The sequence below is a fragment of the Melanotaenia boesemani genome, chromosome 22 (genome assembly GCF_017639745.1).
Source record: "Melanotaenia boesemani isolate fMelBoe1 chromosome 22, fMelBoe1.pri, whole genome shotgun sequence".
Classification (NCBI taxonomy): Eukaryota; Metazoa; Chordata; class Actinopteri; order Atheriniformes; family Melanotaeniidae; genus Melanotaenia; species Melanotaenia boesemani.
In genome coordinates, this window is record NC_055703.1 from 10286819 (window position 1) to 10304978 (window position 18160).

Below are 18160 nucleotides of genomic sequence, written 5' to 3' on the forward strand. Positions count from 1 at the left end.
GCAACGCAGTGTTTTAATGTAGTGGAACTAAGTTACCTCGAATACTGCAAATATTTAGTCGCCCCTCCATCACACACATACACACACACACGCATTCACCTCCCTTTACTGAACAGCTGTTGGCCCATCATTGGAGGACGGGGGTGTGAAGCGAGGCTGGTCCGTCTGGCAATTGGTTTAGATTAAGTTTTTGCAAATCGGTGGAAGCCCAAACCAGGAAGAGCACACACATACAAACACGAGCACACACATCTCGCAGGCAGCGACCGTCCTCTCGCTCCACTCCTCCCCAGCTCTCCCAGTTTGCGGAGCTCTGCCACCGTACCAGTCCAGCTTCTCCCCCTCCTCCTCCTCCTCCTCCTCCACCGCCGCCACCACCACCCTCTCCTCCTCCTTCTCCGCAGATTTGCTCGACGGTTCCCGGCTGCCAGGAGAAGGAAGCGTGGCGGCGATCCGTAAGTTAGCGCCTCATGTTTTTTTTTGTTTTCTTTAAAAAATGTGTTGCTGTTTGGCCCTGGATGTTTGAAGTTGCTCCGACTGTCCAGCCAACCACAGAGGAGCGCGGAGCCCATTTTTCCGCTTCGTGCACCAGAAGCGATCCGCTGGGGCTGGCGCTACGTACCGTAACCTCCCTGCGCTCAACTGGGACCGCGACCACAGCGGCCACCGTGTGAATAATGAGGAATGTAGATAAATAACATGATCAGGAAGGGTGATTGCCCTTTATTTCGCTTGGTGTGTGCGTGTGTGTTAGGGCAGCACCCCCCACCCCCTCCACTCTAACCCGTATTTAGAGCTTCTTCAGATGGGCAGCTACGTCAGGCGGTACTGTATTCCATCCTGCTGTATTCCACACTATGCGCGTGTATTTTTTATTTTAACGAACTTTAGTCCAAAAATGTGAGGTTTCAATTATCTATTAAACCTTCTTCGACATCTAAACCGATCGTTTTAGAGATAAAGCTCAAGGCTGCGGTGCAAGTCTCGGCGAAAACAAAAACAGTGACCTAATGTTTCATATTACTGTCTCTTCTTGATCACCCTCAATCCACCAGCGGCTCGCGTTTACCTGCCTGTCACCGGCTGTGGCGTGGGAAATAAGGTTAAATAAGAACCTCTCAGTCCGGCCAGAACGGATCACCTCACCCGGCTGGCTGGTTGTTTTTCTGCGTGATCTGCGGGTGTTCTTGTTTTTGTGGCTCCACCTGAAAGTTGAAGGAACATGACCGAGAGGAAAATTTGTCATTACAGGTGGAATACAGGCAGGTAGGGCTTTGTTCTGGGAGGTGTCACTCGTATTAACCTGATTGCTTTCTGGAGATTTGTGATCTGTGAGTCTTTAGACTGAAGCGAAAAGTGATGTGTACGCAAGTGGAAAACAGTGGTGGAGGAAGTATTTCAAGCCTTTCCCTTTAAGTTTGGTAAAAGTCATTTAAAGGTAAAATATATACAATATAAATTCATCATTTGAATTGGGCTACTTGATAGGCTGCTTATCAATAATAATGCAGCATTATTTATTGAATGGAAATCCAGGGCTGGCATAGAAGTGCATTGCTAGGCCCGGTTTATCCTCCACCTTGTCCTGCAGGTTTTAGATGTTTCCTGCTTCAGCATATTCTATATACCTGTTTAATTTGAATCAGCTGTGTTAAAACAGGGGAAACGTCTAAAACCTGACCTTTTTAGAATCAACATAATGGATCATTTACTAAATAAAGCAAAAAGACTATATTTAATTATAATACATGGTGAAAAGTAGCGTGTTATTATAGTACTTTAAGTACAGATACATAAAAAATGTTTATACACTATTGAACAAAAGATTTAAGCCACCCCGACTTTTATTACATACTGCCATGAAAACTGTAAAATGGGTGAAACTGTTTATTGAAACGTGGACCAGATGCATCTCCCATGTCATGTTTTAGATCTTTGCTGGATTTTTCTTTCCTATTTGTTAAATATGTTATTTCCAGACAGTGTAGATTTGTCCAAGATTTGTCCAAATTGTTCAGATTTCATAAGTACATGCTGCACATCATGGCAAGATATGCAAACTTTTCAGCTCATCCTCTTGATGTTGCAAAAATACTATATATATATATATATATATATATATATATATATATATGTCTGTTGAACTGTGTTATCTTTGGCATTTTTTTCATTGATGCAAATAAAGGAATGAGAACTATTTGACAGGCTGCTATTAAAATGTAGCTAAAGATACAATTGAATTTAAAATAGCTTCTTTGTTTAAGTTTATGTGTGGGCATCACTGGTTCTTTCCTTGAGTAAGTTTATTTTCTTTATGCATGTGATTTATTGGTTAGTTTTAAGTGGACTGAACAATTAGTTTAAAGATTGAAATGAAAATGAGTGGGGAAACAAAGCCAGTGTCCAAAGAAAAATAACAAAAATTGATAGTTATATGATAAATAAACTATATTATATAATGAATGAAGAGGAGTGGCTAAAGACTTTTCAGTACTGTGGTTATGTTTATGAGTAATCACAATCATTTGGCCCCTCAGATAGAAGAATGAAAGCTTTATTTTAGTACTACTTGTTGACTCTAATGAATAAAAAATTTTGCCACTCATTAATAACGTACTGCAAGTAATATTGCAAACTGTATCAGGCATTGTCTAATTTTGGTTTTACATTTCTATTGTTAAAAGTTATGAAGTTATTTTTGGGATTTCTGTCTGTGTTACCTGGCAACATCCAGCTAGTCTCGGTCAGGAGGCGTAATTCTGACAACAGATTCTCCCTGATTGCCATCAGTTTCATGAACAGAAACTGTGGTTAAAATTGTGTCCATGAAGCTACATATTACTGTATCTGTCACAAACGTGGTGACTCTCTTTACTGCCTCACTCCTCTCTTCTCCGTTCTAGTTAAAATGTCTAATTGCCTATCCAGTCTTGGATGTTTGGTGTCTTCCCCCTTTCCCCTGCAGCTGTCCCTCAGGCTCAGGCTGCCAGCTTCATGGTGGCTAACATCACCCAGCTCCTCAGTTCTAGATGAGCTGGACGTATAGCCCCTCAAATGTGATGCATATTTCTAAAATGTTCGCTGAATGTTTTATTAACCAAGTGTCCAGCTGCTGAAAGTTAATCCTCCCTTTCCTATCAGTGATAATCTCAGGAACCAGCTGATCGTACCAATAAATACTTCATAACAAACTGTGAATCCATGATGAAGTCAACATATAAATATCCAGGAATCATTACTTATTAATGATGTTATCTTGTGTTATTCCTCTTAAATCATGAATGAATTCTATGTAAATAGATATAGATGGTTCCAAGAGGAGTTACACAAAGACATTATCAAATACTTAGAAAATAAAAAAACACATTGTGGTGCTTTTTGTAAACCTTTTATTAACTCTACACATTTATGTTCAGTAGTGATACAGCATCAGATTGCTTTTCTTTTCCATTTTAAGTCAAGATTTTTAGGACCCACAGGGAGGTCTGAACCATGCATTGGGATATTTGTGGGTAATGCGATAAACTCATGGCATGTTATTGCATTTCATATGCTGCTCATGGTATTTTCTCCTTTGTGTGCATCACATTGTGTGGTAATGGAACAGCTTTGAATTTCCATACACAACTGAATGTAACATCCTGTGATATTTCTGTCACCTCTTTGTCGCTTTATGTTTTCTGCTTGTTAATTTGTCATGCTGTATAGTGTATTTTATAACTGAACTTCATTTCTTGATCTAATGTCACTGAAACCTTGTGGTTAGCTACACGACATGTAATCTTGAGAGGAGTCCTGAAGTATCACAAGTCTCAAAAAGAGTCCTGGTGTGTCTGCTGTTTGATGCCCTGAGAGGAACTAATGCTCTGCTTTCTAACCAATTAGAAATAGAGAGCACAGGGTCATTGATCTTCCTGTAAATCTGAAATTACTTCCTGAGGATCACCAGGCCCAACTGTGTTTAGAATTGTGTTTCAGCCAGAAGGCTATGACACAAGATAATATCTTCCAGGTTGTACCTACTCACAGCAACCCTACCTGCAGACTTGTGGGTTTAAAACAGGATAAAAGCTCAGTTTCTCCCTGGAAATCTTGACTGGTGTGAAATTTACTTTAAAGTACCTATCAGTGATGGATTGTATCACTCGGGTGCCTTTTCCATCATTCATCTGACAGATTCTGTGAGGAAGTTTAATTTTTTTTTATTTTGTTCAACCTGGATTCAGATTAAATATGGAGTGTGAACTCTTCATAGAATGTCATTCAGGTGCTGAATGTCAGTCTCAGCCAGGGAGGTCGCACCGCTAAACTAATTACATCTTGCCTGAGAAGCACAGCCCGGAGTTAGCCACCCTGCCACACTGCAAAGAGGCAGGCCGACACATACGCATGCACACTGTCCTGAGTTTGCCGTTCAGGGTCATGCCCCTGCTGTTTGTGAGCAGCTCACAATTAACTGTTACATTTATTTCAGAGTACTGGAACAGTTTGTGCCATTTTAAATGATACAGAAATGTTTCACTGTGCTTTAATTTTTCTTGAAACATTACTGATAATCTGTTTCAGAAACCTTAAGCTTTAATTGTGTTGGCCTTTGCTGCATTCGCTCGAATGGTGCACTTACAGCCTCCACAAGCCCAGTCAGATTGGGGGCGGACAGAGCCCATGTTTGGGAAGTCTGACTAGAATTTGACTGTTAACAAGTCGTCAGTTTTGGCTGAAGTCTTTAGCCTTAAATGTGCTTGCACTGTATAGAAATCTGCACCAACCAGCAAGCCTTTCGCTCGTTTGAGGCTCAGCTCTGTAGAGATACTGCAAAGATGAAAAAGCTCCCTGTGATAAGACGGCGGTGGGTGTCATAGACTGATAAGTATGATCCAAAGCTCATTTAGGGAATCTGTGAGCTTTTAACGACAAAGCTAATGTCACTCCGCATTTCTTACATGAAGGGACGAGAAAAATTATCGTTAAAATAACATTGCATGTCAGTTGCCTTTAAGAGGGAGGATGCCATTATCCTCTGTAGACTGATAATGGAAAACAAAACTCTAGGACAAGAAGCTTTTCTAAGTCTGAAAAAAGTCATTTGATTTGCAAAGGGAAACTAAAGAAATTGTAAATTTCTTCTGTTATCAATGTTTTTTCTTAGTGGTTTATGTTCTGAGTGTTTGAATAACACATGTTACATGCTTTAGGTTTTTCCTTTTTTTTTAGTGTGCTTTATAACGTTTACAGGATGTCAAAGTTAAAAAGATCAAAAGTCCACTCCCAAAGGAGTCTGACTCTCAAACAGGTCATTAGACGGGTTTTCACAACTGTTTTCTTGATGAGTCAAGAGTAGTGTTTCTCAATCCTGTCCTTGGGGATCACTGCCCTGCATGTTTTAGAGGTGTCCATCTTTAGCACACCTGACTCAAATGAATGGCTCATTAGCAGGCTTGCAAAGAACTTGACAAGCAGTTTAGTTAATCTGTATCAGGTGTGCTGGAGTTGGAAAGAACTAAAACATGCAGGGCAGTGGTCCCTGAGGACCCGGATTGAGAAACACTGAGTATCTGGAAGAATAAATAAATAAAAATAATAATAATAGTAAAAAAACACGCACACACACAAAACATTTAATTGATGCACAAAAAAAAATCATAGTAATTTGAGGTGATTTTTTTTTTTTTGCCTGTTTGGACATGTGTTAAGGGAATTGAAATTAGTGTGCATAGCACTTCTGATCTGACAACCAGACTGGCTGTTTTGAGGTTACATCCACACAGGGATGAAACCGATTTTTAGTTTTTAAAATGTTTTTCATTAAAATCTTTTAATGAAATCTGTGCGTCCACACGAAACCCCAACAGTATCTTTTCTGCATACCTGGAGAGCTGCAGATTCAGACCCGTAGTTCTGGGCCTGCACTTCCGGACATTTAAGATGTTTTCGTGACAGCACCTCCTACTTTATGACAAACCTGCAACCAGTAAATCAGCATCCCACCCAAATACAAACTTTTTACCAAAAGTTATACCTTTAAAGCTTTATTAGAGGTTTAAATACTAAAAGTTAAAGTTTTATAACACGCCAAAAAACCTCACGAATATTTAATTGCTCATTAGGTTTCTAACTGAAGAAATTCCCTCTGGAGATCAATACTTCCAATTGTGATGAATCTAAAAGTCTCTTCTTACAACAGCTTTGAAGGTTTATTACAGCATCACTTCTAACAGTTTAAAGGTTTAGAGCAGGGCTACTCAATCCTACAAGGGCGGCAATCCAGCAGGTTTTCCATGTATACCTGCACCAACACACCTGAGTCAAATTAGGTGGCTCTAACAGCCAATCAGTTTCTACACAATAACTCATTAATTTGACTCAGGTGTGTTGGTACAGGAATACATGGAAAACCTGCTGGATTGCGGCCCTCGTAGGACCGAATTGAGTAGCCCTGGTTTAGAGCAACCCAATACTAAACAAGACTTATTCCACCTAATATGTATTTTCGGACACATTTATATTTAGCGTTTGCTTATGTTCTTCAAACCCGCTAAAACAGAGTATAGGGAAAGGTCTGATCTTTGGTGTCCAGTACTCTGTTTTGTAGTGGGAATTTGAAAGAAAGACTGTGAAACACTAAAACAGTTTGAAATGTTTAATGTAGTGATCACTAGGGCTGGGCGATATCAACTGAATTTCATATCTTAATATTTTTACCTGAATCCCGATAAACGATATATATCTCAATATATTTTTAATAATTTATTTGTTTGGTCACGTAACCAAGGAGACAGTTTTAATTTACAGCCTTGAATGCTAAATGCACTTTTATTAAGGATCAGCAGCACATGTGCAATCATACAGTTGACTGAAATTAAATTAACTGTATATTAAATTAAATGCTCTTAAAACAAAATGAATCAAAATACTTTTCAATGACCATAACAAAAATACAGCTGTGCAAAATGCAAAAAGAAAAGATTGTTTGAGCTTGTTTTTAGTTAAAACTATCTCGATATAAACGATATTCCCTTATTCTATATCGTATGTGGAAAAAGTGTTGATATATTTGAAAATCCTGATATATTGCCCTGCCCTAGTGATCACATATATATATATATATATATATATATATATATATATATATATATATATATATATATATATATATAACTGTTTACAAAGCTTGAAACAAACACTTTTCAATCATTTTAAAGTTATCACACCAAACCTATTATAGTAGACCCACAAAACAGAGTTCTGAGCTTGTGAAGTTACCACATATGGGTACTTTAAATACCATTACTGGTAGGCTTGTCATGCTGTATTTGAGATATCATTTCAATAAATATTCACCTGCATAAAAGCAGTTGACTAAAACCAATAAAAATGTCATATTTCCACCACTATTTACAAATTATTTTCCTCCAAACCCCCTTCCTATGTTAGCTGTTTATATTTAGACACTTAATGTCTAACATTAAACTGAATGCATTCTCATGAGATCGATTTGCTTTGCAGCTAAATCCATGAAATTCTTGTCAGACACCTTGGCTTACAAGCAACTGTATTTGGGTTGTAAGCCAACTGCAGAAGGAGAGCCTTATAACATGAAGGAGGCGATTAATCGGACTTAAAGGCATGACTAATACAAGCGTAAAACTAATGGTGGAATAAAGTGAGCTGAAAAAGGAAATGAAACTCATTAATTGCAATTATTTGAATGACTGTTTCTTTTTGGCTAAGATTTCATGAATCAAAATCACTATTGGCTTCACATTTTACTTGTATGTCAAAGCTTTTTTTTTTAAAGTTTGGCTATTCTGCTGTTTCACATTTAGCACAAACATTTTAGCAGTCTGAAGCTGATTTTTATATATATGGATTTTTACTTAAGAGAATGTGCAACCATCAAATGCAAGTGATTTAAAAATGCCAGTAAGCTTCAATATATATTTAATCTCCTCCTTATTTCTCTTATTTCTCTCCACTGAGCTTAAAAAACAAAACAAAACAAAAAAAAAAACAACAAAAACTCCATACACTTTCTTGTTTCAGATTGAACATTTCAGACTCTGCAATTGGCCGTAACAAGCTGTTACATGCATGCTGTGTTCGGACTGAGTAATAACGCAACGATCACGGGAAATGAGTGCATCAGTTTCTCCAATACCACATCAAACACACACACACATAGCAGGGGGACAGGGAACAGGCATTCAATAGCTGGAGCTCACCATATGATCAAGTAAATTCAGTGTGATCACAATCTCATTTAGACAAAGAACATATTCATCGCTAAGCTTCTTTATGCATTTGAATCAGATGTTGCTGCTGTGTTTATGTGAGATTATGTTAGACAGACATTATCTTTGTTTTGCTGTCAGTTGCGCTGTGCATCACTACAACATAAAAATCCCCTTTGGCTTTGTCTTCTTGTAATTTATGGTAATAAAAGACATTAAGAAATTAATCTAACAAATACATGTCTTACCGCTTGCTCCTAAACTGTCTGTAGTTTCTCTATGAAGATTAGAAAAAGAAGTCATTAAGACTTTTAGTCCTTAACAGCTCTCTATGGATGCAGTTAAAAACTTTGCAAGCAATTAAGCTACTGTGTGGTTTACTGGCTGTTCTGTGAGACTTGGATGTGCATATCAATATGGGCAAACTTGTTCTCTGACTTGTCCGTTTCTTATCTCCAGGCTCTGTGGAGAAGAATGTGATGACTCACGCAAGGCAGAAAGCTTCCCTCAGGCAGAGCCACAGTAGTGCTGAGTGGTGGGACGGCAGCCGTCTTTGCCCACATGGTGGCGCCATGGGCGGCGCCTGGCCTGAGCGCACGCTACGATTCGGAAGGACAAAGAAAATAAGTGATATCATCAAACAGGGGAAAGGCACGACCAAGAGGGGAAAGGAGATGAGAGGAGGGACAAAGAGATCAGATCAGGGCAGAAAGCTGGACCGGAGACGAGACAAGAAACGGGACCGGAAGTTGTACCCTTTACGAGGGAGGGCAGGAAATTCTGATGGGGACGGGCTCAGCTGCCAAGTCATCCTTACCCGATTAGAAGAAAACCTGCGTGAAAAGGAGAGGTCGAAAGAAAAGAGAGGACGAGACGGTTGCAAGTCAAAATCCAAAAAAGGGAAAAGCAGAGAAAGAAAAGGGGCAAAAAAAAACAAAAACCAAATTAAAGTCAAGCCGGCCCAGTTATGCTGAGTGTATTGAGCTGGGAGACCTACAACCACGCAAACGCAGACTAGCCTCTCTCAATGCTGAGGCAGTGAACAGCTTGCTGCTTGAAAGACCCACTGATGCCCAACCAGCAGCCAAACAGGCCAGGAGACTGGAGGAATCTGCAGATGGAGGGCTTTCTCTGGATGCAGATCCAGCCAGAAATGGTGTTCCTGGAGGTCTGAAGGCTTCACGAGGGAACATCAATAAAATCTCAACATCTCACAAGCTTGAGCTGAGCCAAAGCTCTAAGCTTGGCAAAAATGCCAAAGTTAACCGAAGTGATGAAAGCGTTTGGGTGAGCCAGGCATGTTTGGATGCCCCTGCGCCCAGACGGTTGGCTGGTCTTAATGCTGCAGCCCTGCTGAAGTTAACTAGTTCCTCTGCTACTAGTAAGCAGAGAGTAAAGGCTGCTCCAACGGCTACTGTCACATCAGACTGTGCAGCTCCTGCTGCAGCCTCAGCCCAAAAACAGCACCCCAGGGTCAAACTGCAACACAAGGGACGCATACAAAAGAGGAAAGGGAAAAAAGCCCCCCCTCTTCCCAGTGACTGCACAGCTTGTAAGAAAAAAGCAGATTTTGAGCCCAAGGTAGAGTGGGAGTCAGGCAGCTGCACTCATAGATTGACTAAACCAGGCTACCAGTCTCGCAGCATGCTCGCATACCCCCTGAAGCAAGTGAAGGAAGAGCAGCTGGAGACTGAGCTGAGCCCGTACTACTGCTGTCCTTCAGAGGGCTCCATGGAATACTGCCATCGCTTGGCCTTTTTCCTCGGCCAGCAGCCCTACGGAGACTCTGACGATCAGTCACTCAACTCAGCCATGACCCCTGTGAAGCGCGAGTGCCTAGTAACCTCACCATCGCTCACGCATTCCCACCCACACACAGCCCTCACCCTCAGCCCTCACCCTTGCCTCTGCACCGCCGACCACTGCTTCTCCAGCTACTACGTCCACATCGCCCACCCAACACACACTGGAACAAGTTCAGCCTCCCTGACCTCGCAACCTCTAAACTTTACCCCCTCAAGTATCTGCTCTAATCCCATGACTGGCTCTAAGGTGCTGGGACGGCAGGTGGCCCATCCCACGGGGCTACCACACCCTGCCTACTGCAACTCGGTGACTTCGCCCTGTTACAGTGAGGCCTGCAGGATCAGTGGCTACACCTACAGAGCGATGCCCCCAGTCACAAGCAGGGCTTGCTCTTTCAGTGCAGGGTGCACTGGATGCACACACAGCATCAAAACAGGTGAGTGGAAAATGGAAATCCTCTTGAGTTGGTGTCCTTAATTGAAGACCTTGAATAGGACAATTAAAGTTTACACAGCTGTAACACAGCAGTTTAACTTGTCTTGAATTTGACCGCAGCACATCTGAAAAGTTGGGACAGGGCCATGTTAACTTCTTCTGGTATCCCCTCTTCTTTTAAAAATAGTCCATAAATGTCTGAAAATTGAGACCTGATGTTAGACCTTTTGCAGACGAAATTCTTGTTTGATATAAGGTTCCGGGATTCTTGAAACTCAACAACCTCTTTGTTAAGCTTTGCATTTTGTGATGCACCAAGTGCTTTTAATCAGTAGACTCTTCTACTACAAAGAAGTGCTGTTGTAATGGATGCAGTATGTGGTTGAGCATTTTCTTGCTGAAATATACAAGGTCTTCAGCAGATGTTGCTCTTAAACCTGGATATATCTTTTTAGCATTGGTGGAGCCTCTCCAGATGTGCATGTTGCTAGTCCCATTAGCATTAATGCAGCCATACCATCAGAGATGCAAGATTTTGAGTGCTGACAACAGGCTGGGTGGTACCTCTTCTCTTTAGTTCAGAGAACATGGCTGCCTTCATTTCCAAAAAGAATTTCAAATTTCAATTTGTGTGACAATAGAACAGTTTTCTACTTTGTCTCAGTAGATTTTCAATTAGCTTTTGCACAGATATTTGGTCACATGGTTTTTTGCTGTTGTATGATCGACCTTTAACCTGCATTTGTGGCTATCACAGTGGATTCATAGAATTACTCAGGAAGGATTCCTGAGCCGATAGTGATTCCCATCGGTTTACTTTAAGTTGTTGAAGCTCTGCCCTTCTTTACTTCTGAGAGACTCTTCCTCTCTATGGTGCTCTTTTTATTCTTAATTATGTTTAAAAACCTGTTACCATTTGAACATTAGTTTTCTATTCTATTGACTCATTGGCATTTGAGCCTTTATAGAAAAGCATTTGAAATTTTTTGTGTGTGTTGTTAATATGGACCATATATTGTGTCTGTAATAAAGTATTGAATTCAATTGAAACTGAATAATTAGTTAAAACTAATTCCTCCAATTTCTTTCAATATCAAATATGTTTCAGCCGTTTAATGCCCTTTTACATTACTTTGTTGAACTTTGAAAGTGCTTATTGCTTTAGGGGTTGACATAGATGTATTGTGATAAGGTCCTTTCAGTCTACAGTAAGTTTAATTGTTTTATATATGAAATGTCTCTCATGCATTCATATAGTTATACCAATTAAAAAAATACAATACATCAGGTTTCACTGAAACATATTTGTAAAAAGTTTTTCACTCAGTTCTGTTTCCATCTTTACTTTTCCAGAGGCTTTCTCCTCCCCACGGGGCGATCATAGCCCCTCTCTTCTGGTTCCCCCAACCATGCCCATCTCCAGCTGTCCCCTATCCAACGTACCGACATCCACTCAGACTAAACCCCGCCTGCTCACCTCCTTGTCTGGACGAGACCAGCCCCAGGCCAGGTTAATGCTTGCCAAGGAATGCCCACAGAGCACCAAGGCGTCCAATGGCTCCCTGTCCATGGGCCGCACTCGGCTTCCGACGAAACAGACATCAACTGTGCCGAGCCTCGGCAGCAACAAACAGAAGAAGCTCAGCCGCAGACGTGCAACAAATGGCTGGCGGCCTGTTGGAATGCCCACAGAGAGGGAGGTCTTCATTGCGGTAGGTTATTCATCAGTAGATGTTTGGAAAGTGACAATGTGCAAGAGAGATTAGAGAGCCCCAAAAGAGAAAAAAAGAGAAGATGCTTTAGAAGAAAAAGATAATTGTGTTTGAATATAAGGATTTAGAAAGAGATTTATAATTAAGGTTGACGCTTGTGTGCATCTCTATCTCAGGGGGAGGATGAGACAGCCCTGCGGCAGTGTTACGAAGGAGTCGAGAGGGACGGTGAAGTGATACATGTCAGAGACACTGTGCTGCTACGATCTGGCCCCAGGAAGAAATCCCTCCCATATGTTGCCAAGATATCAGCTCTGTGGGAAGACCCCAAAACAGGTGAAAAAGAGATGAGGAAAGAGAGAATGGTGGATCATGAGCTGTTTTTGTGCATGAGCAGGGTTGTTGGAGGAACATGTGGACGGTGTTGTTTACCTGTGTGTCTTTCTCTGTGCTGCCTCAGGAGAGCTGATGATGAGCCTTTTCTGGTACTATAGACCTGAGCACACCCAGGGAGGCCGAGATCCCAGCGCACACTGTGAGGTGAGGTTAATTGCACTGTCTGACAACTCTTTTTTATTATTATTTATTATTATGGGTGCGTTGTAATATAAATCACAAAAGATCTCATGATGACAGCATGTGCTAAAATAACGTGGAAGGACTGCTTGTTTTTGCAAAGTGTTGCTGGAAATGTCATTATCTTTCCCTCAGCAGCACTGAAACTGTTGATCGTTGGTTAGCTCCTCAGTCTAACCACAATGCCAGAAAAGATTGTATCTCTCCGACCTCAGCCTTGCAGAGACTCAAAGCAGGCACAGGGACGGTGTCACTGCAAGAAAATTCAGACGCGTTTGTGGAGCAGAGCAGCATTTTTGTTATGTGGTGGCTCATAAAGTAACAACACTGAGGCAAAATCCTATTTCATGTGAACAAGTCCAGCTCCCTCGGTGCTTACCGTTGAAAAGTGTTGCCATTTCTTCTGCTGTCATTCAGCACAATAGGAAACACTTCTGATGATATGACGCTGTTCACCCACTGTTGGTTTCAGAATGAGATTTTCGCCTCTCGGCATCAGGATGAAAATAGTGTGGCCTGCATAGAAGACAGATGCTACGTTCTCCCATTAGCCCAGTACTGTAGGTGAGTAAGTGCGCACACATTTCCTCAGCAACTGTTAATGAAGCTTAAGGAATATTTCACCTCAAGAATTGGCTTAGATCTCATTTGCACGTTTTTTTTTTTTATTTTTCTTCCCCAGATTTTGTGCCTTGGTGAAGCGGCGTGCCGAGGGCGCTCCACCTGGCAGTGCCAGCATGGTGCCCTTCCGCCCTGACTTTGCCCCCCCTTCCCACCGCTGTGTGCCCACAGACGTCGACCCTGAGTTGGTGTATCTCTGCCGGCATGTCTACGACTTCCGCTACGGCCGCATCTTGAAGAACCTGCAGTAGAAGAGAGAAGGCTGTCATACCTTCCAATTAATCATCACATAGCTCCGCCTCCTGCACAGAAAAAAGAGGAGGGGCATCGAAGGACCGAACACCCCTGTTTCCTGCTCACAGGGGGGGAAAGGGGAGTGATGGGATGGATTCAGTTTTTGCAAACATTTAGACACATTAGAAGCACAGATCCCTTTAGGTGAGTACAGAGGGGTTAGAATTTGATGATTAAATCCATCTCAGATGAAGCAAAGAGAGAAAAATTCATTCATCAACTCCACTCTGATGGAAGCTTGTGTGCTCCACCAAGCCCCGACCCCACCATCCCTTTCCTGCCCAGAACGCCGAACACCAGGCCGAGCTAGGTTTCAGTCAGAACCGTGTTTCCCCAGATGCAGCTTAGCACAACAATCATGTTTGTTCCATTTGTAAGCCGCTGGCTCAGGGGTGATCCGGTGCTAAGGTGCATCCAGGGAACACAAACCTGCGCTGCCAGCTCGGTTTTAACGTTGTTCAACTAGCCAGGATGAAAGAGCAGCTAATGCAGAGTCGTCTTATTTCTCCTGATTGGTGTGAGTGAGTGTTAAATATGTGGGCACGTTTGCTCATTTTAATGAAATCAAACCAAACAAGAAGCTTCAGATGAAGTGAAGCTTTCCATCACATGGCACTGACAGAAACAGTTTTATTATGAGTCCTGCTCAGTAAAAACTGAAATACTGTACCTGTGACAGATCTTTACTCTGAGAGCAGGACTTCTTCAAGTCAGAACAATGAAATGGCTTAGAAATGATATCTGTTGATTAAAATGGTAAAGCTATTTGTGAAACTTGGATCTCAGACACAGATACTGCTTTATTTTATTTTATTTTATTTTATTTTATTTTATTTCCTGTGACCTGCCTTATGACTTGCAGGGAGAATTTCAGGCAGCTAGTTTCACCACCTGTAGTCCCAAAAGTGTCGGGCTGGAAACGAGCCGTTATAATTTTCAAACTGTAAAGTGGTAGAAAATAGTGTAAAACATAAATCACAACAATCCAATTTGCAAAGAAATGTCATTGTATGATGTATGATGAAGAAAAATACCCAATTTGAGTAGCTAAAATTTGTCATTTTCTGTGCTCACTGCTGATAAATCTCCTGCAGTTATGCCCTCAGTGTAGCTGCTTGCCTGGCGAATGTTGGTTGTGATTCTGCAACTAGATTGAACTTCTTTTCTTGCCCCTCCCCCTTCATGCCCACCAAGCTCCCCGCCCAGCCAAGATAAAACCAAAGGATGTCACACAAGCCAGTATTCCCATCTCCTCCCTCGTACTACTTCTCGCCAGCACTTATCGTTAGATTGCACTAATCCATTCCTTCATGATGAGGGGTGTGCTCGACTTCTCCACATTTTTATTTTAAATTCCGGCTTAAAATCTGTTACCATGGTGGGAATAATGGGGGGTTACTGTACATGACATGTCTGTGTGTGTGTGCGTGTGTTTTTTTTTTTTTTTTTTTTTTTGAAGGAAACCGTCAGGAAGCCATGGCTGCTTTTGTCAGTGCAAGCTATTTCTATTATTTCACCAGTAGAGGAATCAGCCAACGTGTTTGTCATGTTACCTGATGCTCCATCTGTTGAATCCCATGGAATATAAACAGACTGTATAGATATATAGCGCTGGAGTCATTCCATTTACTTTGTTCTTTTTTATCAGCTCTGACATGCGTATATAAATATACAGTATATATTTATGATGTATCCAAACTGTTAATGTGATTAGATTTTAGGAAGGCATCAGGATGGAAGCCTGACTTGCTGTGCGGATAAACGTAGCATCGTGATTGATGTGTATTTGGATTGAAGGGGTGTTTTATTTAAAACTTTAAATCGAGCTGGGGTTGATTTCAGACCATGCTCTTCCATTGCCTTTTTAAACATGCAAGTGTTTTACTGTCACTCGAGTAGTGTCGGAGTGTGTGTACCTTTAAGACCTATAAAGAATACCTAACTGCTTTCCTTTGATGCGGCAAACGTCCTTTTCATCGCATAATGAGAAGCCGTAAAAGTTTTCCAAACACTAAAGCCATCTTTTAACGTTAATGTGAGCAGCGTGAATCTTAACCTAAAACTTAATCAATTTTCATTTAATTTTTTCTTTCTATTAATCCCTCAAAGAGGTCCCATATATATTCTCCTACTTTACAATTTCTCCTTCCTAAGAATATTTTATTAAATCAATTTCCTAAGATGGCAAATGCAATATATTTTTAGACTATTTTTAGAAAATAAATTTAACAAGTCAAGAGAAGAATATGCATTATTGTTTTAAGTTAATTTCAGATGAGTTTTAAATCTTCACAGCGTTAATCAAGATTTGACCAAATGAAAGAACACAAAGGGACCCGATGCCATCACATGACCTGAGATTGTAGATGACAGGCAGTTATGGGTTTTCCCCTTCCAGGAAACGTCTAACGAAATGCACATATCTGAATCCAGGAAGCACTGGGCACTCTTTGAACAAGCAGACAGACAATGCACAGCGTAGTATTTTTGCAAGATCTGTAATTATATTTAAAGCAAAAAAAAAAAAAAAATTAAAGGAGAAAAACAATTAAATATATTATTATTTCAGTTTAACTTATTTGGACATACTGATACTGTCTTATTGATAAACGGATATCCTGTGTTTTCGTGTTTCAGGATCGAAATAATTTGTTTATTTGTAACTTAAGAATTTAGAGAATTAATTTGTATAGTTTAACAACTATAGTTATACAGTTATAGCATACAGATGTTATGGGGTGGAGACCAGACCAAACTATACAACAGCAGACAGGTGAGCAGAGGTGCTCTGATCTGGTCCAAGGTTAGAAAAATCAGATCAGATCTGAAACATGCTGAAAGAGACTACTTGCATCCTTTCTGCCCCACCTCACTGACCTTAAGTGTGCCATTTGGGAGAATGGCAACATGGTCACCTGAGCTTTCATCGATTTGCTTTATTAGGAGAGAAACAAACTGTAAATGTGAGATAGAGGACAGGACGTCCCCTGATTGTTGAAGACAAAGGGTCAGGTTTTAGGGTGTGTTGGACTAATCCTATGTACAGATTGGGTGTTCTCTGCCTTGCCTGTCCTAGATGTGGTAAATCAATATAAGAGTTAACTCATCAGCTTCTCCCTTCATGAAAACCAGCTGACCACCGTTGCCCTTCACCCACTTGTGCATTGATCCATTTGTCCCCTAGAGGGCAGGAATCATATGTTTGCAGAAAAGTCTCATGACCACCTCCCTCATCTTTTCAGCAGCTTTCGCTACTTGCTTCCACATCCTTTTGGCTGCCGAGAGAGATGCAGGAGCTTCCTGGAAAATCTTGCTAAGCCATGTGTCATCCTCCCAAAGTGCTGGCCTGCCCTGCAAAAAGCATGGACTAGATTGTATGTTATTATTTACATAACTAAATTACCCACAGGCTTTGCATGGGCACAGTTGCATCCTTCATTACCATGACAGCAAGGCTGGTCTAGCACTTACCGAGAGAAAACGTCCTGTGCACTCTTGGCGTTAATATTGGCAGAAATGAAACACTGAGTAACCTTTACCGCTGCCTCACATGAGGCATGTATGTGTGTGTGTATGTGGGTGTGAGTGAGTGAGTGTGTGTGTTCACTCCTTTAGACAAAAGCACCCGACCAACCTGTGAGATTCTGCTTTCTCTGTGGCCTGTATTAATGCTTGTTGTTGGCATATATTTTGATATATTTGGACAAAAGGGGGATATACATTAGATATTTTTGGAGTAGAAAGAAATGTGTGTATAAGATTATTGTCACTTTGTCATGCTTTCTGAAAATCTGATATTTTTTTTTTCTTTTTGAAGAATTATATATCATCCCAACTGATTTAATGTACTGTTGAGAGAATATTTATAAATTTTATGTCCTTTGTGAAAATTCTGAGTACGGCTTTTTATTGCTGAGTCCTGTTATATATGTTTTATTTTCCACAAGGAATTAAAGTTATTACATTCTTTAAGAACACACTACACCAGTGTTTGTTAAATCCTTAATAACTATATAGAGTGTAACATTTGAAACCTGATGAACAGGAAGCAGGTGAAAGTTTCTCCATCAGCCAGCTGTAATGTCAACAGTGTCCACAGGAGGGCAGCAGTGAGACATTGAGGGTTTAAATTCAAGGTTGACCTCCACGTTTTGGTTAGAACAAATTATAAAGTATAGTATCTGAATGTATCTTCCTGTGCTGCGTTTAGAAAAACACACGTACAGAAAATTATACAAAATGAAATTTGATGAGGAGAAGAAAACGGAGGAAAACAAAACTAGAAGTTAAAATAATTGCTTGCCAAATTTTTGTTAAATTGCTGTGCACAACTGAGCTCTATATGTCATTTATGTTTATGATTTAAATTAAAAAGAAAGTCCAATTTTTTTAAGGCCAAAAAGCTTTGACAGATCAGCAAATAGAAGCATCTGTTAGAGAAAGAATCAATCTAGCAAACTGCAAAATAGACAAAACAGCAGCTTA

The 18160-nt window shown here is 40.7% G+C and overlaps 1 protein-coding gene across 1 annotated transcript; it reads left to right on the forward strand.

The window, feature by feature from the left end:
- The first annotated feature begins 243 nt into the window (after positions 1-243).
- On the forward strand, positions 244-17568 carry LOC121633916. Its single transcript, XM_041976250.1, is given in 8 exon segments — positions 244-455; positions 8691-9165; positions 9167-10473; positions 11826-12184; positions 12361-12520; positions 12645-12724; positions 13233-13324; positions 13443-17568. Coding segments are annotated over 7 exon segments (2643 nt in total). The 5' UTR covers positions 244-455; positions 8691-8710; the 3' UTR covers positions 13633-17568.
- The last annotated feature ends 592 nt before the right edge of the window (positions 17569-18160 follow it).